The sequence below is a fragment of the Heptranchias perlo genome, chromosome 17, assembly GCF_035084215.1.
Source record: "Heptranchias perlo isolate sHepPer1 chromosome 17, sHepPer1.hap1, whole genome shotgun sequence".
Taxonomy (NCBI): Eukaryota; Metazoa; Chordata; class Chondrichthyes; order Hexanchiformes; family Hexanchidae; genus Heptranchias; species Heptranchias perlo.
The window spans coordinates 16,384,325-16,411,708 of NC_090341.1; the positions used below are offsets into that span (position 1 = coordinate 16,384,325).

The window sequence follows — 27,384 nt, forward strand, 5'->3', positions numbered from 1 at the left end:
TGCTTAGAAACTTAAGCCATCACCAATCCACCAGCAGAAATTAACCACCATGGTTCATTTACCTATTGAGCCATAAGGGAAGCATCTGAAACCATTATTGAACTGGGGGATATAATCTGGCTAGGTAAATTACTGAGTGGGAAGTGGGAGAAAAAAGGTAGATTAGATGGAGGTTGAGATATGGAAGAATAGAGTCTGGGAGAAAATAGTCAATTGTTCTCTTCAGGCCTTTGATTTTTTTTTCAGGCTCCATTTACATTAAACTCCTGTGCATACATTCCCTATTTTAAAATTTCCATTTTGACGCTGTTAATCATACCAATGCTTAGATGGCTTCCCTATGTTTAGACATTTTAAGAAATGTAAGCTATGTAGCAGACTTTTTCTACTTTATTTACTGTAACCAATGCTCCTTTGCTTTCTATTGGTTACAGCTGAAATGATTGCCACCAAATCAAAAGATTTCTCTAAAAACAGAAATTAATAAGAACATAGGAATTGCTAGATGAAAGAAGACCAAGGTCCACCTAGTTTGCTTTGTTCTATCCTGGTAGTCAAATGACACAACAATAATGGAGTTGTTGACTAATTACAGTCAATCCGTATCTGCAACAGGCCCAAACATGTGGTGAGGAAAACCCCCAGTGGTGGAAAGGTTTGGGAACCATAGGTCCCAAGTCACCTGTTCTTCCCAAGGATGCCACACTCACCATATGTCATGTCTCAAATTACTCATACACTGTATCTCAAAATATTTTTTGAAAGAAATCTAATTTGCATGTGAATGAATCAACACTAGCTGCTTCCACCATCTCCTTAGGGGAGCCTGTTCTGTAGATTTACCACTTACTGAAATAATGTATCCACAGGTTAGTTTTAAATTATCTTCCTTCAAGCGCAGGCTGTGTCCTCTGATTTTACGGCTCTGGATAAGGTGAAGCAGCTCATCATGGTCTACATTGTCCAATCCCTTTTTAGAATCCTAAAAACAGCAATCATATCACCTCTCAACCATCTCTTTTCCTGTGAGAACAGCCAATTTACATAATAAATACAGAATTTCAACAGAAAAATGCAGTAGGTTAATAAATAGTTAAAATGAGCACTTGTATCTGTTACAAATATAAAATTCTTGTTTATAAACCCAAAATTTGTTGGTTAATGGATTCAACCTAGTTATTGTTCAGATGACACAAATCTAGTTTTATACCTACTCTAGAAACTTAAATTGTGTCTGGAGAGGGCAACTTGTGCTATATAACACTCGAGTGAACTACTAGCGATTAGCAGTCTGTCATTGGTGGAGCAATTTGAAACAAAGAATGAAGAGTAGTACACAAAAAAAGCAAATTGGCACAACCTTTAAAGCATGTTGGATTGCATGTAATTTCTCACATCATATTGATGTAATGTGCTAAATATATCTAAAAGTGATGCTCATTATTGCACCTTAATCATGGGTTTACTATTTTTGTATGTGGAAAATAGAACTTGCATTTTAAATAGGAACCGCACTGAGAGAAAACTGATTAACAGCTGCACCAAAAGGCATGGTAGAGAACATTTGGAATTTGAATAAAATGCTAAAAACAAATGTGCTTACATGTGTTTTACAGTGCTGCGATAGCCAGGCTGAAATATAGATTGCATTAGTCCAAAAACTTGTCAACTATGATTATAGGTTCCTTTTTAGAATGTTAATAAATTATTTATTATTGCAGGCATTGGAAGAAGTTCCCCGTCGGCTGAAGAACATTGTAGACTTCAGTAAACATGTAATGAAGCTTTTGTTGGGTGATAACTTTGTACAACCTGGGGTAAGAAAATGTCAATTTGTTGATGCATGATTGCTAGCATTCCCTGAGATTGTACTTTGGAATAATCCCGGTCAGCTGAATAAACACTGAGTTATATCTGCAGTTTTTTTCGCAGCCTGATGGAAAAAAGCATTAATTACAGATTAAATGATAAACCTTTCAAGCACGATAGTTAAAAGATGAAAAAAAAATTGAACTGGCCAAGGGGCAGTCCTTTCAATAGAGAGGACTTGACTGTTTAAGGCCAAGAGCAACTATTTTTAGGAAGGCGGACTTTGCAAAGAAATCAGCTGTAAGCCCAATAGAGCAGTGAAATCACCCTACCACAAAAAAAAATTATCTGTCTATATTTTAAGTTAGTTTGTCTCTGTTTCCTGAGTCCAACTTACTCCAGAGGATCTCTGGTTTTCACTGATCTTTTTGCTGCCTTCACTGTGCATCTAATTCTTTGTTTTTGATTTTATCTGTTGTAATAATATCCTTGAGCTGTGGTTTCTTACCCATCATATTTTATTTTTCTTCAGACTCCACTTAGTATTTTGGCAATCAGAAGTGGTATTCTGGGTCCAAAACCCATACCAACTTATGTCTCCTAATACCTCTCCTTCCACCACTCCCCTACTTCCACCACAGAAAATGGTAACATATGGAAAAATAAATCTTGATGTTTAAAGTTCAGTTTTGATTTTTGTATCCATTTATTTTGTCATGGAAGTAAAGCACATGTATTTTAAATTATATTAACTGTAGTCTAATGTCCAAGTATTGTAGGGTGTATCTAATTTCCTGTGATTCTTGGAACTGGATGAATAGTCAAGCAAAACAATCACCCTCAGTCATGGTAGTTTTGTTAATCAAAAATAATTATTTAATGATATCATTCATTCGAGCAATCATGAAGCAAAATCAAACCATACAAATGACTTTCCTCTATAAAATTCCGTTATATACTTTATAAATTCACAATGTTGTGAATTATAATGACATAACAGTTCATTCACACATCAGGCAAATCATCAGTATATGCAACCTTAAACCAAGGATTTTGCTCTGAAGTTTAATCAGCTCTTCAGTCCACGAGGTCCTCCTCTTGCGTGGTGTTCAACTGCAGTGTGTGTTCCTTGTGACTGTCGGGTGGTGAAGAAGCTGTTCCTCTCTCAAAGGGCTCGATTTTCATACCCGCGATCGGGTGCGTTCGGGGTGGGGGGTGGTTGCGAAAATCCGGGATTCCCGGGGTGGGTCTGGAGCCCGGCTCCAACCCGCCCACTTCCGGGTTCCCCGCGCAGCCCCCGCATGTGGGACTCCTGCCGGCAATTAAAGCCGGCGGGGTGCCGCTTCAAGTACTTAAACAGATACTTCAGGTCGTTTACAGACCTGATTGACCTGATATTTTAGGAGGGCTGGGATTTTGAAATTAACTGAGACTGTTTCCTGTACTGGGGAAAACACTCCCAGTTCAAATGGATGTGTTGCAGCCATCAGCCTGTGGCAGCTGCAAAGGTCCATTTGACAGGTGGCGGGGGAGACCCTCACTCGTTGCAGGAGGCCACTTTGTCACTTTGGACAAAGTTTGGCCTCCATCACCCCCCTCCTAATAATAAAATTCACAAACTTGCACACTTGCCCCGGTGTCCAGACACATTTACCTACCTTGTGGACCCCCTCAAATGTGCATCTTCCGGATGGGGCCCTCCGTAGCTGCAGTCATCACCTAGGAGGGCGAACAGCATCACCGACCTCGCCGTCCATGTCGTCCACCTTTGACTCGTGGAGCTCCACAACACAGTGCTGTGACGCATCCACCTGCACAGCAGGAAGGAGGGCAACCACAGAGAGAGATGCGTCGCAGAGGGCACTACCCTCGCCACAGGGTCTACAGACCAAGGCTCAGCTTCCTGGACACCTCTGAGCAGCAGTGCACACGGAGGCTCAGATTCACTCGACATGTAGTCATGGACATCTGCAACCGCCTTCATGCCGAGCTGCTCCCGGCTGGCCCGAACACCATCTTATCCGTCGCTGTCAGTCACCACTGCCCTCAACAACTTCTCCTCCGCATCCTTCCAGGGTGCCACCGGGGACATTGCCGACGTGTGTCTGCACAAAAGAGCCCTGCAGATACACCTGCACCCACTCTGCAGTGACACAATGGGTGGCATCGATTGTGGGTCTTCATAGTGATCCTCAGGAAAGGGCATTATTGCACAAACCAGACAAGATTCGCAAAGACGTGGCAGTGGTGGTGACAATATAATATGTTGTGTGAGTTGATCAGAAATTAAATATAGGTAAACACCATGACAAACCCTCAAACACCCTTGTGCATCCCCTTCATGCTTACGCTGCCTACTGCACATATGTGATGCATGCCCTGTGGCTGCAGCACAGATAGTGGCAGGTTGGGTGAGGCTGACCGTGAAAGTGATGCATGAGAGGGTGAGTATGAGATAGCCATGAGATTGTATGAGGATTGGTTTGAGTGGTAGTGGTGGGATGAGTACTGGCGAGGTGAGTATGTGCAGGTAAGATGAAGATGAGCTTTGAGTGGGTGTGAGGGGTGATGTGATAGAGTAGTATTGGCAGTGCAGAAAGAGATGTGCGGTGGGTGCGGTGATGTGGCAGACGGAGGGGAGGGGAATCAGTAAGTACTCACTTTGGCTGACCTACTTAGGTGATTGAAGCGCCTCCTGCACTGTATGCAGGTGCGCGATATGTTGGTGCTGGTGACCTCTGCCACCTCGAGCCAGGCCTTGGTGGCAGGGGCAGGCTGCTTCCTCCTGCCTGCCGGGGAGGGGGGGGGGGGGCGGGAGGAGGAGGAGAAGATCTCTGTCCTCCCCCTCCTCCTCACCCCATCCAATAAGACCTGGAGTGAGGCATCATAAAATCTGGGAGCAGCCTTCCCCCTGGGCTGCTCCATGCTGTAATTTTTCCTATTTTCTGCAGCATCAGTCAGCGGAGGACTGCCCCTTTAAATAGGGCTCCTCCAATTTACTACACTACAGTATTGCAGGTTTCAAATGCCTTTGTTTAAAAGGGGTACAGTTAACCCTTTCCTTCAAATGTCTTTTGTTAAGAGGTTTTGAACCCCACAGTATTCAGATTGTTTTTGTACAATTCAAGTATCTCTAGTAGTGAATATAGTTCAGGACCAAACAAATGAAAAGAAACTAAGACGATAACTGACCAGATCGTTTTCTATAGGACAAGCTGATTTAAAAAAAAAAGATTATATTGGACTAAGTGTTGGGCATGGTGACCATTCCTATTTCATACAATAGGTAAATAAATGGCTTACCAAATGGAAAATTCCACCCATGGAATATTGTTGGTTAATCTAAATTAGTGAGCCATTAGTGACCTCATAGAGGTCAAGAGCTTATTCAGCAGTCCAAAGGACGAAGTGGTGAAAAGAAATGTTACTGCTATAGAGTTCTCCTGAGCTTGAGGCATACGATACTTCTAGATACATAAAACTATTACAAAGCAGTCATACAAAATTATCTTGAAACAACGAGCTCTATTTAAAAATACTATAAACAGATATAACCCCCCCCCCCTCCCTTTCTTTTAGGAGGTTATACAGCTACCACTGGATCTCGTAAGACAACTGGCATTGAAGATCCAACCAGAAAGGCCAGGTAGGATGGGAAAAAAAATAACACTTTTGTTTTGCAGTGCAATTTTAGTGGCTGTGGAGGGGGTTCAATCCAGATTCATCAGAGTGATACTGGTGTTAAAGGGTTAAATTGAGGACAGGTTGCATAAACTTGGTTTGTATTCCCTTGAGTATAGAAGATTGAGGGGTGATCTAATCGAGATGTTTAAAATGATAAACAAGGATTTGCTCAGGTAGATAAAGGAGAACTATTTCCTCTGGTGGGGGAATCCAAAACAAGGGTGCATAATCTTATTAGAGGGAAGACATTCAGGAGTGAAATCAGGAGATACTTCACACAAAGGGTAGTAGAAATCTGGAACTCAGGATTTTTGAAAAGAGGGATCACACAGGTGTCAATGGGCATAGGTGATCTAGCAAGAGAACAAAGGGGACAGAGAAGCACATGTTCGAGACCCAAAAGGTTGCCGAGTGAGGCAGGAAGAGAACCAGGAATGCCTGGTTTCTGATTTCAAAAAGGGTTTTTTCCCTCAAGAAAAATGATTATTTCAGCCCACTAACATGGCCATTTTATTTGTCACAAGGAGGGATATGGAACACATTGATTGGTGGTGAGCTTTATTTCAAATGTTTCTCTGTTTGCTTGACAATTACAAAATACACTGGTCTGATTTCGCATTCGGCCATGTCTCCTTAAAGTGTGAATCACTCTGCCTTTCGGAACATTGGATAACCACATGTGGGAGAATTATAGCATCCAGCTCATAGAAAAAAGAAGTTTCATTGTTATGCACCCAGTAAATGGCCCTAGTAAAATTGAAGTCAATGGGAATCAGGGGGAAAACTCTCCAGTGGCTGCAGTCATACCAAGCACAAAGGAAGATGGTAGTGGTTGTTGGAGGCCAATCATCTCAGCCCCAGGATATTGCTGCAGGAGTTCCTCAAGGCAGTGTCCTAGGCCCAACCATCTTCAGCTGCTTCATCAATGACCTTTCCTCCATCATAAGGTCAGAAATGGGGATGTTCGCTGATTATTGCACAGTGTTCAGTTCCATTCGCAACCCCTCAGATAATGAAGTAGTCCGTGCCCACATGCAGCAAGACCTGGACAACATCCAGGCTTGGGCTCATAAGTGGCAAGTAACATTTGCTCCAGACAAGAGCCAGGCAATGACAATCTCCAACAAGAGAGAGTCTAACCACCTCCCCTTGACATTCAACGGCATTACTATCGCCGAATCCCCCACCATCAACATCCTGGGAGTCACCATTGACCAGAAACTTAACTGGACCAGCCATAAAAATACCGTGGCTACAAGAGCAGGTCAGAGGCTGGGTATTCTGTGGCGAGTGACTCACCACCTGACTCCCCAAAGCCTTTCCACCATCTACAAGGCACAAGTCAGGAGTGTGATGGAATACCCTCCACTTGCCTGGATGAGTGCAGCTCCAACAACACTCAAGAAGCTTGACACCATCCAGGACAAAGCAGCCCGCTTGATTAGCACCCCATCCACCACCCTAAACATTCACTCCCTTCACCACCGGCGCACTGTGGCTGCAGTGTGTACCATCCACAGGAGGCACTGCAGCAACTCGCCAAGGCTTCTTCGACAGCACCTCCCAAACCCGCGACTTCTACCACCTAGAAGGACAAGAGCAGCAGCACATGGGAACAACACCATCTGCACGTTCCCGTCCAAATCTCACACCATCCCGACTTGGAAATATATTGCTGTTCCTTCATCGTCGCTGGGTCAAAATCCTGGAACTCCCTTCCTAACAGCACTGTGGGAGAACCTTCACCACACGGACTGCAGCAGTTCAAGAAGGCGGCTCACCACCACCTTCTCAATGCAATTAGGGATGGGCAATAAATGCTGGCCTTGCCAGCGACACCCACATCCCATGAACGAATTTTTAAAAAAAGGTTACACTGTTGTATAAACCAGATACTGGGCAGTACAGATGAACTTCTGATTGTAAAGGATGCAAAGCCCACTTTCGGGAGAAACCAGTGTCGCTAAATGTGAGGAAATATCTAGGACAGAAGTGAAATTTAGAGTGTCCCCTCAACTTGTTATACCTTGATAGTGACAACCTTATAGTTTTTTCACAGCTTAACATACATGCGCATAATGCTGCAGGGTATACTTTCCAGCTACAACTTACATCAGTTCCAGTGAGTGCATTTACATCAGTAAAGCTTGCCTATAAAGCAATTGTCCAAGAAAACATCAGTGCATGATAAATTAATTTGCTCGAACACTGGGATGAAGGATGGGTATGTGGGTGTCACACTGCTCTTCAAACTTCCAACATCTGAACACGACTTCTCTGCATGCAGGTCAAGATGGCCTGTAGTAGATGGGACTAAACCTGCAGTTTCAGGTCCTTAAATTCCTTGAATGGGGACCAAGAGCATAGACTGACCCGGGGAGGGTGAAGTTGGAGCCCAAAGCTCAGGGCCAATACAGCCCTTTTATTCATATTCTTCTCCCTCTCCCTCAGTATTCTGCCCTGTAAGCACCATTAGATGATGTCTTGTAAACAGCATTCTAATGTGATCCTGATCTGTTGCTATAGGTGACTTCCAAGAACCAGATCATCATAACTTGCTGCATTTAAAAAAAAAATGTTTCCTCATGTCACCTCTGGTTCCTTTGCCAGTCACCTTAAATCAGTGCCCTCTGGTTACTGACCCTTCTGCCACTGGAAACTGTTTTTCCTTTTTTACCCTATCAAAACTCTTCATGATTTTGAACATCTCTATCAAATCTCCTGTTCTCCTTCTCTGCTCGAAGGAGAACAACCCCAGCTTCTCCAGTATCTTCACATAACTGAAGTCCCTCATCCCTGGCACCATTCTAGCAAATCTCTTCTGCACCCTCTCTAAGGCTTTGACATCCTTCCTAAAGTGTGGTGGCCAGAATTGAACACAATCATCCAGCTGAGGCCTAACCAGTGTTTTATAACATAACTCAACATAACATCCTTGCTTTTGTACTCAATGCCTCTATTACTAAAGCCCAGGATCCCGTATTTTTTAACCCTTTTCTCAACTTGTCCCGCCGCCTTCAAAGATTTGTGCATATATACCCCCATCTCTCTTTCCTGCACCCCCTTTAGAATTGTACCATTTAGTTTATATTGCCACTCCTCATTCATCCTGCGAAAATGTATCACTTTGCACTTCTCTGTGTTAAATTTCATCTGCCGTGTGTCAGCCCATTTCACCAGCCTGTATGTCCTCTTGAAGTCAATTACTATCCTCCTCCACTGTTTGCAACACTTCCAACTTTGTGTCATCTGCAAACTTTGAAATTGTGCTTGGTACACCCAAGTCCAAGTAATTAATATATATCAAAAAAAGCAGTGGTCCTAGTACCGACCCCTGGGGAGCACCACTGTATACCTTTTTATTCCATGGGCTTCAGTTTTGCTGACAAGCCTATTATGTGGCACTTTATCAAATGCCTTTTGAAAGTCGATATACACATCGACCGTATTGCCTCATCAACCCTCTGTTACCACATCAAAAAACTCAATCAAGCTAGTTAACACGATTTGCCTTTAACAAATCCATGCTGACTTTCCTTTATTAGTCCACACTTATCCAAATGACTATTAATTTTGTCCCGGATTATCATTTCTAAAAGCTTCCCCACCACTGCGGTTAAATTGACTGGCCTATAGTTGCCTTGTTTATCCTTACACCCTTTTTTGAACAAGGTTGTAACTTTTGCATTTCTGGCACCACCCCCATATCTTAGGAGGATTGGGAGATTATGGCCAGCATCTCTCCAATTTCCATTCATATTTCCCTCAGCAGCCTAGGATGCATCCCATCTGAATCAGGTGACTTATCTACTTTAAGTACAGCCAGCCTTTTCTAGTACCTCCTGTTTTTTAGCCCATCCAGTATCTCAACTACCTCTTACTGTGACTTTGGCAGCATCTTTTTCCTTGGTAAAGACAGATGCAAAGTACTCATTTAGTACCTCAGCCATGCCCTCTGTCTCCATGCATATATCTCCTTTTTGTCCCTAATCAGCCCCAGCCCTCCTCTTACCACCCATTTGCTATTTATATGCCTGTAGATGACTTTTGGATTCCCTTTTATGTTAGTCACCAGTCTATACTCATACTCTGACTTTGCCCCTCTTATTTCCTTTTTCACTTCTCTGTACTTTTTATATTCATTCTTGTATTATCAACCTGACATCTGTCATATGCCCCCTTTTTCTGCTTCATCTTACCCTCTATCTCTTGCATCTTCCAAGGAGCTCTTGCTTTGGTTGCCCTACCTTTCCCCCTTGTGGGAATGTACCTAGGCTGCATTTGAACCAACTAATCTTTAAAGGCTGCCCATTGTTCGATTACAGTTTTGCCTGCCAATCTTTGATTCCAATTTACCCGGGCCAGATCCATTCTCAACCCACTGAAATTGGCCCTCCTCTAATTAAGTATTTTTACTCTAGATTGCTTCTTGTCCTTTTCTATAACTAATCTAAACCTTATACTATGATCGCAGTTCCCTAAATGTTCTCCCACTGACACTTGCTCCACTTGGCCCGCCTCATTCCCCAGAACCAAGTCCAGCAATGCCTCCTTCCTCGTTGGGCTGGAAACATACTGATCAAAAAAGTTCTCCTGAACACACTTCAGAAATTCCTCCTCCTCTTTGCCCTTTACACCATTACTAGCCCAGTCTATATTAGGATAGTTGATGTCCCCCATTATCACTGCTCTATAGTTCTTGCACCTCTCTGTAATTTCTCTTCAAATTCGCTCCTCTATATCCTTCCCACCAGTTGGTGGCCTATAGAATACAACCAGCAGTGTGATGGTGCCTCTATTGTTTTCTTAATTCTAACCAAATAGATTCTGTCCTTGACCCCTCAAGGACATGCTCTCTCTCCAGCACTGCAATATTATCCTTAATCAATACTGCCATCACCCCCCTTTTTTATCCCTTCCCTATCTTTTCTGAACACCTTGTATTCAGGAATATTTAGTACCCAATCCTGCCCTTTTATGAGCCAGGTCTCTGTTATCGCCACATCATCATATTCCCACGTGGCTATTTGTACCTGCAGCTCACCAACCTTATTTAGCATGCTTCGTGCGTTTACACACATGCAGTCTAACCCCATCTTAGACCTTCTCGTATTCTCTTAATCTGATCCCACCTAATGTTGTATTGTTTCTTACTGTAGTGCTGTCTGTCTCTCCTAATCTTTTGTGCGCCTTATTTCTCCTTTCTAATGCTACATCCTGATGCCCATCCCCCTGCCAAATTAGTTTATCAATATATCAAAAAGATGGGTGATATAGGCTGCAACTTCCAAGGGACTCCATTGTCTGGTTTCAACTTGTTTGGGGATTGGATGGAGAAAATCTTTAATCAGGGTTTCACCTCGTTACTGCCCTTGCGTTTACTCGTATAGATCATGGGACTTTTTAAGGAAGTGCCCAGCAGCAGGGCATAGTTGGATTCTAAACAGGCTGATGTGTCTCAAGTTATTACCACATCTGTCCCATTCAGTCCCTATCCTCATTCAAATAAGACAATGTGCAAGAAAACAGGACCAGCCAGCACCACCAGCAGGTGTGGTGTAAATAGTTGCAGGGTCAGGAAGTACAGGGCCACCCTGCCAAGTCAATTATTCCTCCCATTGGGGGAACATTTAGCATCGGTTCTTGGAGATGCGTAATATACAGTCACCAAGGGCAAGAAAAGGTGCTTAAAAAAAAAACAGTAAGCACATCCATAAATTACTTGCAGGGAAATAACTTCATTGCACTTTATTTCAACTTTGTCCAGGAGTTTACCTCTAATGGTGCAGAATAAGGTGAAAGCAGATGAACATTTGAGCAGCCATAGTTAGTACAGAGGATAATTTTGGTGATTGTGTCTTGGACCATTGCATTCTGCATATGGATAAGACTGTTGGTGTATTGGACAGCTCAACCATTTGGGTGATAGTCACATGTGAGAACTTGGTGTAAGAGCTTCCTGGTTACAAAGACATTTCAGCAACAATATTTTCATCGGTTGTTGTCAGTGTCCTGATCTATCATTGGCTGTGGATATGTCTCCTCCTGTACTTGTTCCATGGTTAGGACTCTTCAGATTGCAAAATTGTCCATCATGCAGCAGATAATAGTCTTGGAGACCTTGGTGCTGTTCTACAGTATTCCCCTAGATCTGTCTAGACATCTTAAAGTCCTCCTTCAAGATGCCTATAGTATATGCTCAGTAATGCTTCTGGTGATGCAGGTGCCTAGTTACACCCGGTTGAACTGGTGGCTGTCACTTGGCTGAGGAAATTACCCTCTGTCTCCTAGAAGCCATCTTTCCATTCTGCCTACTTATTCAAATAACTCAAGCACGGAGTGTATTCTTAAATTAAAGCAATAGTAATCACTAGTATCGGCTTGGCTCAGTTTTTTTCCCATTGCTTAAAAAAAAGAATATCCTCAGGAATCGTCTCTCTAAACTCATGTCTGAGATTATCTCTGAGCTGTAAATTTCAATGAAAAATTGACATTTCACCCTTGAGCAGAAAAAAATATGACCTTTAATCGTTTATAACTGAGGTGCATGGCTTATTTTAATTCATAAGAAATTAACTTAAAAATGAGTGGGGGAAGGGAGGAAAGATACAGAAAGAAGTCCAGGAAACACAACTTGAATGCCCACGGAAGGGTTTCAAATATAAAATCCTTCTCTCATCTAGTAGCTGGTGTTAAGATTGCAACAATGACTGCAAAATATATTTAAGGAATATATCGATAATCATTTACTAGCTTTGAATCTGACAGCATCTGTCTTTTTACAAATCTCAAATTATAACTTATTTAATTTTTATTTCTTCACAATCAGAAATGTATCTCTCAAAATCTTACTCCACAGGATCACGTTGCAATAAAGTGATGGATGCCTTCAGTGGGTATACATTATGCCTTCCAGATCTCACCAAATTCCAAACCTGCCATCAAATTGAAAAACGACCACCCCTCTGTATAGAAATAAAGGTAACTGCCGTGGGTGAACACTGAAGAATAATTTTCACTTTTTGCTGTAAATAGATAATGCTGGTTACAATGTTCAAGGATCATTTGTAGTTGCTTTGTGATTGATTGTTTTCTCCATTCCTGCTAAGAAATCACATTCTCAGGAACCTTGTGTCTCTAAACCTCCCATTTCTGTGGGGTTTTTTTGTGGGTCGTATATTTCAATGAAAAATGTTTTTTTTTAATTCAAGCAGAGCAAATCATGGCTTCTGGTCATTTATATCTGAGGTATGCTCAAGATGTCTAGCACAAATAAATGTCAATTGTCATGCAATGGTAACTATTTTAAATTAAGTTTGTAGACAAAGCCTTTTTTTATTTTAACACTTTTTAAGTTCCCTATGTGCAATCCGCAGTCCCACACCAATTGGTTGAATCTGAACTGCCCTCCATATAAAACGCCTTATGCACCACTCGTTTGTATCCCTCATCCATGACTTTGTTACCTCCAGACTCGATTATTCCAATGCTCTCCTGGCTGGCCTCCCACCTTCCGCCCTCTGTAAACTTGAGCTCATCCAAAACTCTGCTGCCTGTATCTTAACTTGCATCAAGTCCCGTTCAGCCATCACCCCTCGATTTTAAAATTCTCATCCTTGTTTTCAAATCCCTCCATAGTCTCGCTGCTCCCTATCTCTGTAACCTCTTTCAGCTGTACAACACTCCAAGATCTCTGCGCTTCTCCAATTCTAGCCTTTTGTGCACCCCAGATTTTCATCGCTCCACGATTGGTGGCCGTGCCTTCAGCTGCCTTTCAGCTCTGGAATTCCCTCCATAAGCCTCTCTACCCCTCTCTCCTCCTTTAACATGGTCCTTAAAACCTGCCTTTTTGACCAAGCTTTTGGTCACCTGTTCTAATAGCTCCTTATGTGGCTTGGTGTCAAATTTTATTTAGTAATGCTCCTGTGAAGCGCCTTAGGACGTTTTACTTGGTTAAAGGTGCTTATATAAATGCAAATTGTTGTTGTACCAAACCATTCTTTACCTAACAGCTTTGTGGAAGCACATGGATTGCAGTGATTCAAGAAGAAGACCCACCACTATCATCAGGGCAACTAGGGATGGGCAATAATAATAAAAACTTAGCTTTTATTTTGGGAAATTCCACTTAAGTATTAAAGTAAATATCTATATGCCAGCTGTCTTTTGTGATACATTTCAACATAACTTTACTAAAGATAGTAGTAGGAAATAACTTTCAATTTTTTTTAAAAAGGTGGAATTGTCCTTATTGGGTGATTTTCATACTGATTCTTTCCAATGGGATCATATAACTTTCTTTTTATTTGTAGCCTAAATGTGGATTTATCCCTTTCTCAAGTCACATTACCAAGGACATTAAACGGCGTGTGTGTCGCTATTGCATGCACCAACATCTGAAGGTACTTATTTTTATCAACTATAAATTTTCATTTATGTTTCCATTAAAAAAAATATTACTTGACATATACCAAATTATAAAAGTACCTTATTTGTGAACAGTGCTGTATTCTTTTTTTTTTGTGTACTTGCCGTTTGAAAAGTCACCATATGTGGAATATTTTGGGGGTTTAAGTTTTATTTTTTTTTACATTTGGATATCGTCCGGTTCAGGACAAAAGCCCATTCCTGTAACCAAACGCTTGCTTCCTGAAAACTGGAGTGTTGCCTGTACCTGCCCAATATTTAGGTAAAAACAGAAAATGCGAGAAATACACAGCAGGTCAGTCAGGATCTGTAAAGAGAAAAGACAGGTTATGAAATTTTGAACATGTACCCTTCTTCAGAAATTTAGGTGATTGTAGTGAGCTTAGGAGTTGAATAGAAACCTGCGTCATTATTTCACCATACTGGATATATCGCGATTGTTTTGATTTCACAGTGGTAGAATAATCATTTTATCTGATCATGGCTTAGAGTTGTAAACTACGGAACAAATTTATTAACACAAGTAAGAAAACAGCATGGTAAATAGATATACAGAATTTTTCTGCATTTCGGGAGGAATATTGAAGTCTATAATTAGGTGGTAACTGCAGTCCTTGACCATAACTGTGGGTCGGAATTGAAGCAAGTCAGCCCAAGATGTGTATTTTCAAAATTCTTTAAAGATCGAACAAAACAAAAAAAATAAAAATGTATTTCTCAAATGAAGAGCCACCATTTTTGTATGTGAATTGAATGGCTTGGCCCATTCCTGGGAACAAATTAATCTGTTTCAAATAGTTTGGATAAACTGTGCAATCTTGCCCCATCTAAAAACAATGTCCACCTAATGGCTGCTGCAGCAACCTTGATTGTTGCCTATTTGTAACAACACTTCGAACATGGTAAACAGGGTTGCAATCCAAGATATTTACATGTTTATGTCTCTTGCCTATAGCAGACATTTGCCTGTTTGGGAGCAGCTATGTATATCAGAGTGTGACATTTTTTTCTACTGGTGAATCTGGTTTTAGAAGATCGTAAGATAATTACAGATGAGGACAGTCATTCGGCCATTTTAGCTCATTCATGTAGAATGACCCCGAACTCCTCTTCCCCATCCCTCTCCTTTGCAGCATCCAGTTGGTGCTACATTTTTGTCCGACATACTGTGTGCATCTTTTCAATTTAGTAAATAAGGGTTCTCTTCTCGGTCATAAAACTTGAATTATTTTTAAAGTTGGAAATTATTTCCTGACTTTAAAATTTCACATTTTGTTTTTTAACCATTTTTGAAACCAATTCTATATCTACTTTTGGTTTGATTTGAGACTTTGGGGGTCTAACTAGTATGTTTCTTTTTAATAGGTGGCTAATGGGAAATGGAAGAGGATTAGCAAATATTGTCCCCTTGACCTTTTCTCAGGGTAAGTTAAAAGTTCTGGATACCACGTGCTGCAAACCTTGATGATGTGATCTTGATACCATTTCAGAAAAATACAGAATTTAACTTTGGAAAAATTGGGCGGCTTTATAAGTATGCTTTGATTATTAAGATTGGAGATCAGCCTTGTTTCAAATCGCAAAAGACTTAACGTTTGTAGGAGTTTGTCTTTGATCACTTTAATATGGTTACTACTCTAACTGAGCAGTTGAAATTTACACATTCTCTATCTCGTAGCTATGTAAATAGGATGTCTTTGAGTTACTTTTCTTCTGATTTCATTGATTACATGTGAAAAAATATGTAGATGAGTGCCAGATGGGCAAGATATAAGCTTTATTGCCTGTTGAACAAGTTCATCCAGGTTTTAGAAACATTTAATGTTGATCATTGGGTTATTAAATTTGTCCATCTATGACTGTTGAAATCAACCCATTTGGGGGGAGAGAAAGGAAAGTTTCATTCTTTTTGTAGCAGAGGTGCTTTGTTTCACCAGTGTCATCATGCTAGCAAGAGAATCAGTCAGGCAACCTCTGCTGTGAAACCTAAATATGATTGACAGCTTAGCCTTCTTAGAGCTAAAGTATATAGTTCAAGCTGGCTGTCCAAACTTCAGCAAATTTCAATTTCACTTAGAAAGCTGACAAACTGGAACAAGTGGAGCACGCTGTAGTATTTAATTTATAAACTGCAAATGGACGTGGGTTTAAACTAAATGTTGTCTCAAATGCATGAGACTTTTGAGATTTTGTTGTTTTGCATCAGGGACTACAAGTTTAGTGAACTAGTTTGATTCTCTGGTTGGGTGGACTGACTTCAATATACTGTCACTACTTCTGTAAATTATGTAGTTGATAGTTTTGTTTAAGAAGGCGCTTGGCATGACTGATATTAATCCTTTTCTGATGTGACATGGGTATGTAATCGAAACTTTGTGTGTAATCCAGAGTTAATAAATGGGTTTGTTATTTGCCCAGGGCATGCTGCCGAGATCACTTTGCATTCAAGTCTTGCTTTGGTTTGTTGGAAGTGCAGGCTTGCCTAGGGGAGCTGACTTTTGTGTTACGCACAAAGTATTTGGAGAAGTGCAAATTGTACAAATTATAATATGTACCTATGTTTCACAGGAATAAACAACGAATGTACATTGCCTTGAAAAGTTTGTTGCAGGAGCCTCAGAATAACTTAAAAATCTTTAAGGTAATTACAATCATTGTATTTTGCTTAAACCATACTGAAAACGGAAGAAAACTTCAACATTTCCTCTGAATGATGAAGCCTAACAAGTGATGTAGAGTTAATGAAAGGAAATGTTTTCCATGCACTGGTTATGAAAGATATTAATGTCATGTGTTCTTCACTAAGCTATAAATTAGATTTAGACTTAACTGATTAAAATTTACATGATTTGTTCTCCTTTTCACACTAAAATTAATTTTTTAAAAACACATTCCTAATGGTCTTGTATTTTTGGGTAGAAATAGATAGAGATGAAAATGAAGCTGCCAAAAGTAGTCATGTGTTACTGTCTTGCAGTAAGTTTAAATGCAAGCTCTGTGGCTGATTTACTGCACATTTTTGAAGTCTCCTGACAGTCACAATTTCATTCACAACTGGTTGAAGGTGGCAAAATACCCCATTTCCATTACTATTGCTCCTGTTGACTATAAATGTATATAAATAGTAAATGTTAATAAATCAAAAATATTTAATTTCCTAGTTGTTAAAGATTGTAAAGATCAATGAGTTGCAGTGTATGTATATTTTGTTGCCATGCACATTTGACTTGGATTTCCTCTTAACGATGAAAAGTTAATAACTTTTGATGAACTATTCATATTCTTTTGGTAAACTATGCCAGAAATCCTAAGAATGGGGTTCGTAGTCATTGTCGTGATTGAGGATATTATTCTGATGCATTAACTTACTAAATATGATTTCTGTGTAGAGGCACAAATATAACCATTGTATTTGGAGTATGTAAGTTGTGTTGCTCTGAGCAGGTTGTGCGAATGCTAGCAGTCAGCTTGATGGTGACACCGATAGAGGCCTTGGATCAGTTTAGCTGTTCTGTTGGTTTGAGAAGATAAATAAGACCAGAAAAGGGGAAAATTGGAAGGCAAAATCTACTCAAAAGATACTTTAAAAAGTGTAAACTAATTTTATTCCTGCTAAGCTGTAATTTTTCTTTCAGAAAAGTTGCACACTTCAGACATGAAAACAATTCTCTACTTAACACTTTGGTGATATGCTGGTGAACTAGCAATGCCCATATTGCAGCTTGAGTAATTATGACAGGATTGCAGGGGAGTAAATTGGAGGGAGAAAATAGGTTTTATTTCGCATTGGTTCCCTCAGCCTATCCCCTGAATGACTGATTTAATATATTGGTGGTCAATGGTCAGATCCTCCACCTGAATCCAGAGCTTTAAAGGCATGGTTTTTGAAGGCAAGGTTTACCAATAGTGGTATCTGGGCAGTAATTTCTTTGTTCATCACATTTTACTGGATTTCTACCATTTTAACATTTGTCATTGCAATCAACCTGTCAGTTTTGTTTCTCAGTAATGTTTCATTGGCAAAATTTTATATAATGTTCTGCAGTTCCATTCAGGACTGGGAACGGCTTCAGTAGATGCTTACCTCTAGCTTTTTGTTTTTAAACTGAGTTCTTATGTTGCAGATGTTGGTTAATTGCTTTCTCATCTAGGGTTTAAATCTATCTCTACCTAAAGGAATGCCCCTTCATTTATTCAATCCTTTGTCATTTATCTCATGGAAAATTTTATCATGAGAAGCATTCTTAATATCAGCTCCCTTAATTGAGGCTCTTATCTCAAAACTGTTACTATTCTTCCTTAAATGCAACTGCTGAAGGCACAGTCTTTAATCTGATCCTTAAATTGCTTAAATCTGCACATGCTATCCTTGTTCTATTGTTTAGGGATGGGAAATTAGGTAATCCTGTTGTCAAGTAGAAGCTCTTCAGAATGTATTACACCTTGTGCTGTTCCTTGACTCTCCAAGCAGCCTCTTGCAATTAAGGGAGCTTTCCCCACTGTTCTTCAAGGTGTTGCAACCTATAACAATTGTGGTCTGAGTTGCACCAGAAGAGCTACGTAAGGTCATATTTGGTTGTCCTTCCTTGTATTGCGCACACTACAGTTTTGATCTCCGTGGTTAGTCTGAGGGAAAAGAAACTCATCTGCAATTTTGGCTGCTCAAAATTATTTTTAAGTTGTAAAAATTGCTGCATTATCTGAAGTGAATATGGTTTGGGGCATTTGTGTAGAGTTCTTCTAAACAATATCTCCTCTCTTCCTCTTGTGATGGAGAAACTTGATTTAAGTATTCACTGGCTATAATTTGAGGTACATGTTTATATGCAGGACTTGAAATGCATAAAATATGGAATTGTCCACATGCAGAAGTTGAAACTTAAAACACTTCTGAATATACTATGCTAGAAATAGTTTAGTGAACGTTTATCCTTACTTTGATAGCCGTTGAAATATCAACCTCTGTAGAGATGTATTATAATGTATTATGTGTCTGCAGTAATTAATTTTTCATTTTCCCCCTTCTCTTTCCCCCCCCCCCCCCCAAATATTAAAAAACCCATCTTACATGACTTTAATGGCTAACACATGAAGAATGGAGAGTTGATCTTTGGCTGTAAAGATGACCAGGACTGCTTGATGGATCTGAATGAACTTGCTAATCATTTGAAAGCTTACTTCTTCCCTGCTAATGGTGTGGTTAGTGGACCACAATGCACAAGAACTGTTATCAGTGAACTGATTCATGTAATAACAATGGCTTTGGTGAGCAATCCAGACACCTGCAGGACAGGTGGTATGAAGAGAACACGTGTTTCAGAGGAAAGGAGTCACTGTGAAGCGAGTCACTTTCACAGGGAAGTTTTAAGAAATGGTGAGTGTTTTGTTAGCCTTTTATGTGTTACATTTAAAAAATATATATAATCCCAATGTATTTCATTTGTGATGACTAGTATAAAATTAGATTGTGTTTCATCTTTATTCTCACACACAATTGAGTTACCCAGGCCAACCAGTGGGAGACTCATGGGCAATGGTCCCTGAAGTTTTCATCCAGCTAACTCTCCCTTTCCATTCCATATGTAAGGGTGCCTCCCATTAGGTCTTGTTTTTCCTCATTGCTAGCTGCAGAGATTCTTTAGTATCTTGCCTATATTTGTGAAAATGTTGCAGTCAAATGTTTTTGATAATTTTGATCAGATTTGTCATCGACATCCATGTTCAGTTTCAAATGCTGTTCTCAATGTTAGTGGATGTTCCAAGCATTGGGCTTAAACCTTCTCTTGCAGTGTCTTCTTTTGAAGTGTGATAGGACCTTGCGAAACTGAGTTATAGAATCATATATGTATGTGGACATTGGTATTGAGCCACCAAGCTGAAATGGGGACCACACTCATGGATTTGAAAGAGTGACCCTGCATCCTGCCACACCATAACAAAGTTTAACTAAACAATAAATATGGCCATACCTGATGTCAGTGACCTCCTCTGGATGGATCTTTTGATGCACTTTTCTAAAGCAGATTTGTTCAGCTACTAATGTTGAAAAACTTGCATTTTTAATGAATTGGAAATAAAGTGCAGATTGTGCTGGCAATGCCAGAAGATTCTTACTGCAATGACAGAACTGGGCCTTGTCATAAAGATAGACAGTTGTTTGTACCAAATGTGACATATGGTGATGTCTGCTATTTCCAAAGAAATATCAAACTGGTTAGTTGAATTGATTTTTCATTACCATGGTAAAGCCACAGGCCACTCCGCTTAGTCTATTGCTACCTTTGACTTCATCTGCAGGACACCTACTTGGAGTATTCTTTGTACTTTTACCAATGAGACATCTGTTCATCCATTTCTTTTTGTATTAAAATAGAAGTTTCAGCATTTATCATCGATATCTAAAATATGAATACAGTAACCATGTAGAAAACTGAGGATTTTCAGGTTGGCTTACCTACCCAAGACTATTGAGAAAAAGCTTGATGTCAGCTGGAAAGACCACATTCCCAGTAAGATACTATATGGCGACTTAGGCAGAATAGCAACAGTAATAAACAATAGAAGGCTGAAACTTGCTGGCTATTGCTTCATGGCAAAAAAAGAACTGGTTTCAGAACTATTCTGGGAACCAAAACATGGAAATAAAAAGAGAGGTCAGCCTAGAATTAAGTCCAATACTCAACTTGTACAGGATACAGAAATTCTCAGAGGAATTACCATCCTGCATGATGAATAAAGAGTTATGGAGGACAGTCACAGGATCACTAGCAATAGTCGACTGATGAATGATGTTGATGATGGCTTACTTTCTTTATGTAACTCGTTTATAGCCCAATTCTGTTAATGCATTAGTACATCATCTCTCCAATCAGGTTACTGCCCCTCCCACGGCACCGAAAAGGCAGTAACCAAAGTCACGAATGACATTTATGACTGTCTCTGTGACCATGGTATGTTATTCCTTTTTCCTCCTTGACCTCCTGCAGCTTTTGAACTGGTTAACCACACCATCCCTTTCCAATACCTCCCCCCAGTTGTCACTTGGACATTCCTTACTTGTTTCCTATAAAATTATAGCCAGAGAATCTTCAGCAATGGCTTCCTTTCCTATCCCTGCACTATGACCTTCAGAGTCCCCCAAGGATCGATCCTTGGCCCCCTTTTCTTCCTCATCTACATGCTGCTCCTTGATGATGTCACCTGCTAAAATGGGATCAGCATCCACATATGCACCAGTGACACCCAGCTCTATCTCTTCCCCCACTGCTGTGCTGTCGGACTGCTTGTTTGACATTCAATCTTGGATGATCCACAATTTCGTCCTGCTAAACGTTGGTAAGACCATTTTCTTTGGCCTCCATCATATACTCCATACCCTTGCCACTGATTCCATCCCCCTCTCGGCTACTGTCTCAGGCTGAACTAGAATGTTTGGATCCTTGGCGTCCCATTCGACCCTGAGCTGAGCTTCCGATCCCATATCCTCTCCATCACAGTGATTGTCAACTTCCACTTCTAACGTTGCCTGTTTTAGCCCATTGCTTCTGAAACCTTCACCCATGTCTTTGTACTTCCAAACTTGACTATTCCAATGCTCTACTGACCAGCCTTCCCACACTCAATTCACTTCAACTCAGCCAAAACTCTGCTGCCCGTATCCTATCCTGCATCAAGTACCCTAGTGCCTCAAATTTAAAATTGTCATCCTTGTGTTTTAATCCCTTCACGGCCTGCCCCTTCTTGTATCTGTACCCTCCTTCAGCCCTTTAACCTCTCCTGAGCTCTCCTGGCTTTGTGCATCACCCCTCCCTTTTGCCCCACTATTAGCTGTTGTGCCGTCAGCCCACGCTCTGGAATTCCCTCCCTAAATCCCTCTGCATCGCCACTTTGATTAGCTTTATAACAAAATAGTGCTTCAGATTTTAAGATGGGATATTTTCAATTACCTAGAATAGGAAATATTCCTGAATTGATAAATTGTGGGAAAAAGCTTTTGATCATTTATGTGCTGATATTGTGAACTTGTGTGCTGTTAGTTCATGTTGAAAGCTATATAATTAATTTTATCAATCAGTTCCAAGCTACAGCATAGCCATAAAATGGAGGATATCCATTACACATTTACCTACAAAAACTTAATTAACATCTAAAAATCATTAGGATGTGAACGTATATAATAATGAAAAGCGTAACTTCTGATATAAGACCATTAAACTCTAGCTCCAGTTTAAAAATATTTAATTGTTATTTCTATTGAAAATTAATTTTGGTCGACTTACTGTTTTTGTATTACTGCAGCTTTCAAAAAAAATTTTTTTATTTGCTTCCAGGTATTCACGTAGTGGAGAATTCCGGCTTGCCTGAAGGCTGTGTTCTTTCTCGGATCCTTGAAGTGCAGATGCTTGATATGATGGACGTTGATGGAATCTACCCTTTATATCTGAGGGTTCAACAGCACTTAGAGGAATTTCCAAAAGACAGGTTAACTGGAATTATGATAATTCTAGGAGTATGTGGAATGAGCGATGGGGTTATATGTTTGATGGCTATTTGCTACTAAAATGTAACAAATGTATCCACAGTTCAATACCACTTGATAACATTAGGCATTAGATGAGTTGACTAGATATCTCTTATCTTTACAACCCCAGAAAACACTGGATGGGGGCAGAAATGCTGTCTGGTTGGAGTGGGAATTGGCTGTTCAATCCTTCAGAGTTTTAAAAAAAATTCTCGCAAGTCTGTTCTCAATTTATATATATTTTTTTCCTTTTTTGCCAGTAGATGCTTTTTAGCTTGTTTTTAATTGAGTCTACTAGTGACTAAATCAGTAATACATGACCTAGATTTTTGCCCTTGCACTGTTACTATATTCCAAGTTTCACCTTACTGCATTCTTTTCACTTCAGTTTACTTGGTTGGCCTGGTTCTTAGATGCCTAAAGGTAATACTGTTCAAGAGCTATTTTTCTTCAAGCACGAAGCAAACTGTTCTCTAAATGAGTTCCAGCTTCAAGAAATACTTCATTCATAGGTGTCACTATGATTATAGTTTACTTGTGTTTGATTGCTATAGCAACTAATCTAGCAATTGCTAAAGATTTTGAGATTCTGTTACATGGTCCATTGAGTCAGCAGTGCTGACATCTGTTGAGTCATGGATTGAGGATTAAAAGCTATTAATTGCACTTTGTTTTTTCCCCTATAAAGGGAAGAAATTTATTTCTTTAAACTAGGGATCAAATGGGTGATATGGGAAGGAAGCCCATGATAGAATTGTTGGCATCCAGAGGGGGACTCTTGTTCATTTTAACAGCAATAGCGTTGTCATGGGCAGTCCTGGAAATTAAATGGGATAACAGATGCTTGAGCCACTGTGTTTCAGTTCATAAACGGTGGGAAAGGTAAACTTGGAAAATAGATGTAAAAATCAGTCAACTTGATGAGCTTCATTCTGCAATTCGCACTCCACATCTTCTGAGAAATGTGATTGGACTGCCAGTCATTTAAAAGTTTATTACTGGAGCATCATAAGAATTATTGGCACTTATGCCAGATTTAAAATTTTAAGCTAGGAGCACAAAGTGGGTATCTAAGAATGGATGTATATTTTGGAGTTTTGCTTGATAACCATTTGAGGATCAGGGAATATTTGTCAAACTTTCCCGTGGGAGATTAAATGAATGGATTGGGGTCCATGATGAAATGAATAGCACTTGGTCTTTGGAAAGAATGGGCTTGATTGGCTGAAGTGCTTTCCTTTAATATTTACTGGATTTGATTCACCAGATTGTATTGTGCAGTGCTACATCAGTAATTATTATTGTAAACAATTTTACAACACCAAGTTATAGTCCAGCAATTTTATTTTAAATTCACAAGCTTTCGGAGGCTTCCTCCTTCCTCAGGTAAATGTTCAGGAGCTCCTCGAAGCCTACGCATTTATACATATAGAACAATACATGGTGTTTACAGAATGCCCCTGCAACTGCCCGTTGCCAAGGCAATCACCGTGTTCAGACAGAGAGGTGTCACCTGCAGAACCCCCGAATACACATTCAACAAAAAAACAAACAGGAAAAAAAACAGAGAGGCAGAAACATCCGGAAGGCAGAGAAAGCCAGCAAATGACCCATTATATTAAAAACAGATAACATTTGTTCGCTGGTGGGGTAACGTGTAGCGTGACATGAACCCAAGATCCCGGTTGAGGCCGTCCTCATGGGTGCGGAACTTGGCTATCAATTTCTGCTCGACGATTTTGCGTTGTCTTGTGTCTCGAAGGCCGCCTTGGAGTACGCTTACCCGAAGGTCGGTGGATGAATGTCCACGACTGCTGAAGTGTTCCCCGACTGGGAGGGAACCCTCCTGTTTGGCGATTGTTGCGCGGTGTCCGTTCATCCGTTGTCGCAGCGTCTGCATGGTCTCGCCAATGTACCATGCTCTGGGGCATCCTTTCCTGCAACGTATGAGGTAGACAACGTTGGCCGAGTCACAGGAGTATGAACCATGCACCTGGTGGGTGGTGTCCTCTCGTGTGATGGTGGTATCTGTGTCGATGATCTGGCATGTCTTGCAGAGGTTACCGTGGCAGGGTTGTGTGGTGTCGTGGACGCTGTTCTCTTGAAAGCTAGGTAATTTGCTGCGAACGATGGTCTGTTTGAGGTTGGGTGGCTGTTTAAAGGCGAGTAGTGGAGGTGTGGGGATGGCCATAGCGAGGTGTTTGTCCTCATTGATGACGTGTTGAAGGCTGCGGAGAACATGGCGTAGTTTCTCCGCTCCGGGGAAGTACTGGACGACAAAGGGTACTCTGTTGGTTGCGTCCCGTGTTAGTCTCCTGAGGAGGTCTATGCGATTTTTTGCTGTGGCCCGTCGGAACTGTCGATCGATGAGTCGAGCGTCATATCCCGTTCTTACTAGGGCGTCTTTCAGCGTCTGTAGGTGTCCATCGCGTTCCTCCTCGTCTGAGCAGACCCTGTGTATTCGCAGGGCCTGTCCATAGGGGATGGCCTCTTTGACGTGGTTAGGGTGGAAGCTGGAAAAGTGGAGCATCGTGAGGTTGTCCGTGGGCTTGCGGTAGAGTGAGGTGCTGAGGTGCCCGTCTTTGATGGAGATTCGTGTGTCCAAGAAAGAAACTGATTCTGAGGAGTAGTCCATGGTGAGCTTGATGGTGGGATGGAACTTGTTGATGTTATCGTGTAGTCTCTTTAGTGATTCCTTGCCGTGGGTCCATAGAAAGAAAATGTCGTCGATGTATCTGGTGTATAGCGTTGGTTGGAGGTCCTGTGCAGTGAAGAAGTCCTGCTCGAACTTGTGCATGAAAATGTTGGCGTATTGGGGTGCGAATTTGGTCCCCATGGCTGTTCCGTGTGTTTGGGTAAAGAACTGGTTATCGAAGGTGAAGACATTGTGATCCAGGATGAAGCGGATGAGTTGTAGGATGGCTTCCGGAGATTGGCTGTTGTTGGTGTTGAGTATTGATGCTGTCGCAGCGATGCCGTCATCGTGGGGGATACTGGTGTATAGTGCCGAGACGTCCATCGTGGTGAGAAGTGTTCCTGGTTCAACTGGTCCGTGGGTACTGAGTTTTTGTAGGAAGTCTGTAGTGTCGCGACAGAAGCTGGGGGTTCCCTGTACGATGGGTTTCAGGATGCCCTCGATGTATCCAGAGAGGTTCTCACACAGGGTTCCGTTGCCTGATACGATGGGACGTCCGGGTGTGTTGGCTTTGTGTATCTTTGGGAGGCAGTAGAAGTCTCCCACGCGGGGAGTACGTGGGATGAGAGTGCGTAGGATGCTTTGAAGGTCTGGATCGAAGGTCTTGATCAGTTTGTTGAGCTGGTGGGTGTGTTCTTTGGTCGGATCTGCGGGTAACCGTCTGTAGTGTTCCTGGTTGTCCAGTTGTCGGTATGCTTCTTTGCAATAGTCTGTTCTGTTCTGTATGACTATGGCTCCTCCTTTGTCCGCTGGTTTGATGACGATGTTGCGGTTGGTCTTGAGAGCGTTGATGGCGTTGCGTTGTGCTCGGGTGACATTCTGGACTGTCTTCTGAGTGCGGCTGATGAATCTGGCATTGACGCATCCACAGTAAATCATAATAATGACGCAGTAATTATTATGATTTAATATCCTATCTGATTTAAAATAGAAACTTAGAAGGGAAATTTGTTTTATTTTTGGTAGGAAAATAATCCTTTAAGAACATAAAATTCAGTTTGGGGTGGGGGGGGTGGTAGGGAGGGAAGGGGAGGCCATTTTTTCCAGGGAAGCAGCTGCACCCAGAGCCCATACACAGTTCTGTCATGGGCTCCCTTCCCATATTACCAGTTTGATCCTGAGTTAAAAGAAATAAATTTCTTCCCCTTTCTTGGGGAAAAAACAAACCGTGAAATTAATAGCTCTTTAATCCGCAATCCATGACTCGACGCATATCGTTCCAGCTGCTTTTTGGAAAGTGCCAGTTGACCCCAATTCAACTTCCTTCTCTAAAAGTCTGTTCCACATAACCACTATCCAGTGGTGGGGGGAGATTTTCTAATTTCTTTCCTTGCTTGAGGCTTGTGAATTTTGTATTTGTCGTCTAGTCCAATGTTCATTGAGTTAAATAGTTTGTTTATCATGCCTCCCCTATTCTCTGGTGCAAATAGTTTTAGTTACTCGAGGATTTCTTCATAACTCTGTCCCCTGAGGCCTGGCATAATATCGTGTTCACTTTTCATTAAACCCCTATTAACACATCTATATCTTTTGAGGTAGGGTGGCCAAGACCTCACGTTTTACTCCAGAATTTGCCTCACCATTGATGTATGACATCAGTATAACTTGTTCTGATTTGTAGTCCACTGCACTCTAAATGCAAATGAGTAATTTGTCTTGTTGATAACTTGTCTCACACTGACCAGATGCTTTCATCCCCTGCCAATGGAGGACTTAAAATTGGACCGCTTCATGTTGTATACATGTCTAGTTTCACCTACTTCAACGTGCAGTACCCTACATTTATCCACAAATAGATCCATCTGCCATATCTCAGCCCATCTACATAATTGGTCCAAGTCTCTCTGAAGTTAGATTCCTTTCCACTTGTTATCTGCCCCCAAGTCTCTCTGAAATTAGATTCCTGCCCACTCATTATCTGTCTACATAACTTATGTTGTCAGGAAATGTAATGTTACTGTGAAGGCACCCTGTTCCATATCGTTTGCAAATGTTCTAAACGGCAACCGGCCCAGAACAAATCTTTGGAACATCACTGGCTACATTATCCCAGATGCAGCATTTTCCACTTGAAACACCATCCTTTGCCTTCTATTGTCCAGCCACTTCTCAATTCATTGAGATAACTTGTCAACTGTTGATATTTAATAGCAGCAAGAGTCAGAGTAATGTACTGCTTCATCTTTAACATTTGTCCAACTGGTAAGAAGCTGGTAGCATTCATTTTGAGGTACCTCCATCTAGTATG

The 27,384-nt window shown here is 41.0% G+C and overlaps 1 protein-coding gene across 2 annotated transcripts in view; it reads left to right on the forward strand.

Moving 5' to 3' along the window:
* The window catches only part of ippk (inositol 1,3,4,5,6-pentakisphosphate 2-kinase), a 99,396-nt gene that overhangs the window by 37,075 nt on the left and 34,937 nt on the right, over positions 1-27,384 (forward strand). For both annotated transcript variants that reach the window (XM_067998619.1, XM_067998618.1), the window contains exons 3-10: positions 1,722-1,817; positions 5,389-5,455; positions 12,353-12,474; positions 13,806-13,895; positions 15,286-15,344; positions 16,489-16,561; positions 19,015-19,294; positions 22,251-22,401. In XM_067998619.1, the coding sequence (XP_067854720.1) occupies positions 1,722-1,817; positions 5,389-5,455; positions 12,353-12,474; positions 13,806-13,895; positions 15,286-15,344; positions 16,489-16,561; positions 19,015-19,294; positions 22,251-22,401 (938 nt within the window). The remainder of the gene's footprint in view (positions 1-1,721; positions 1,818-5,388; positions 5,456-12,352; positions 12,475-13,805; positions 13,896-15,285; positions 15,345-16,488; positions 16,562-19,014; positions 19,295-22,250; positions 22,402-27,384) is intronic.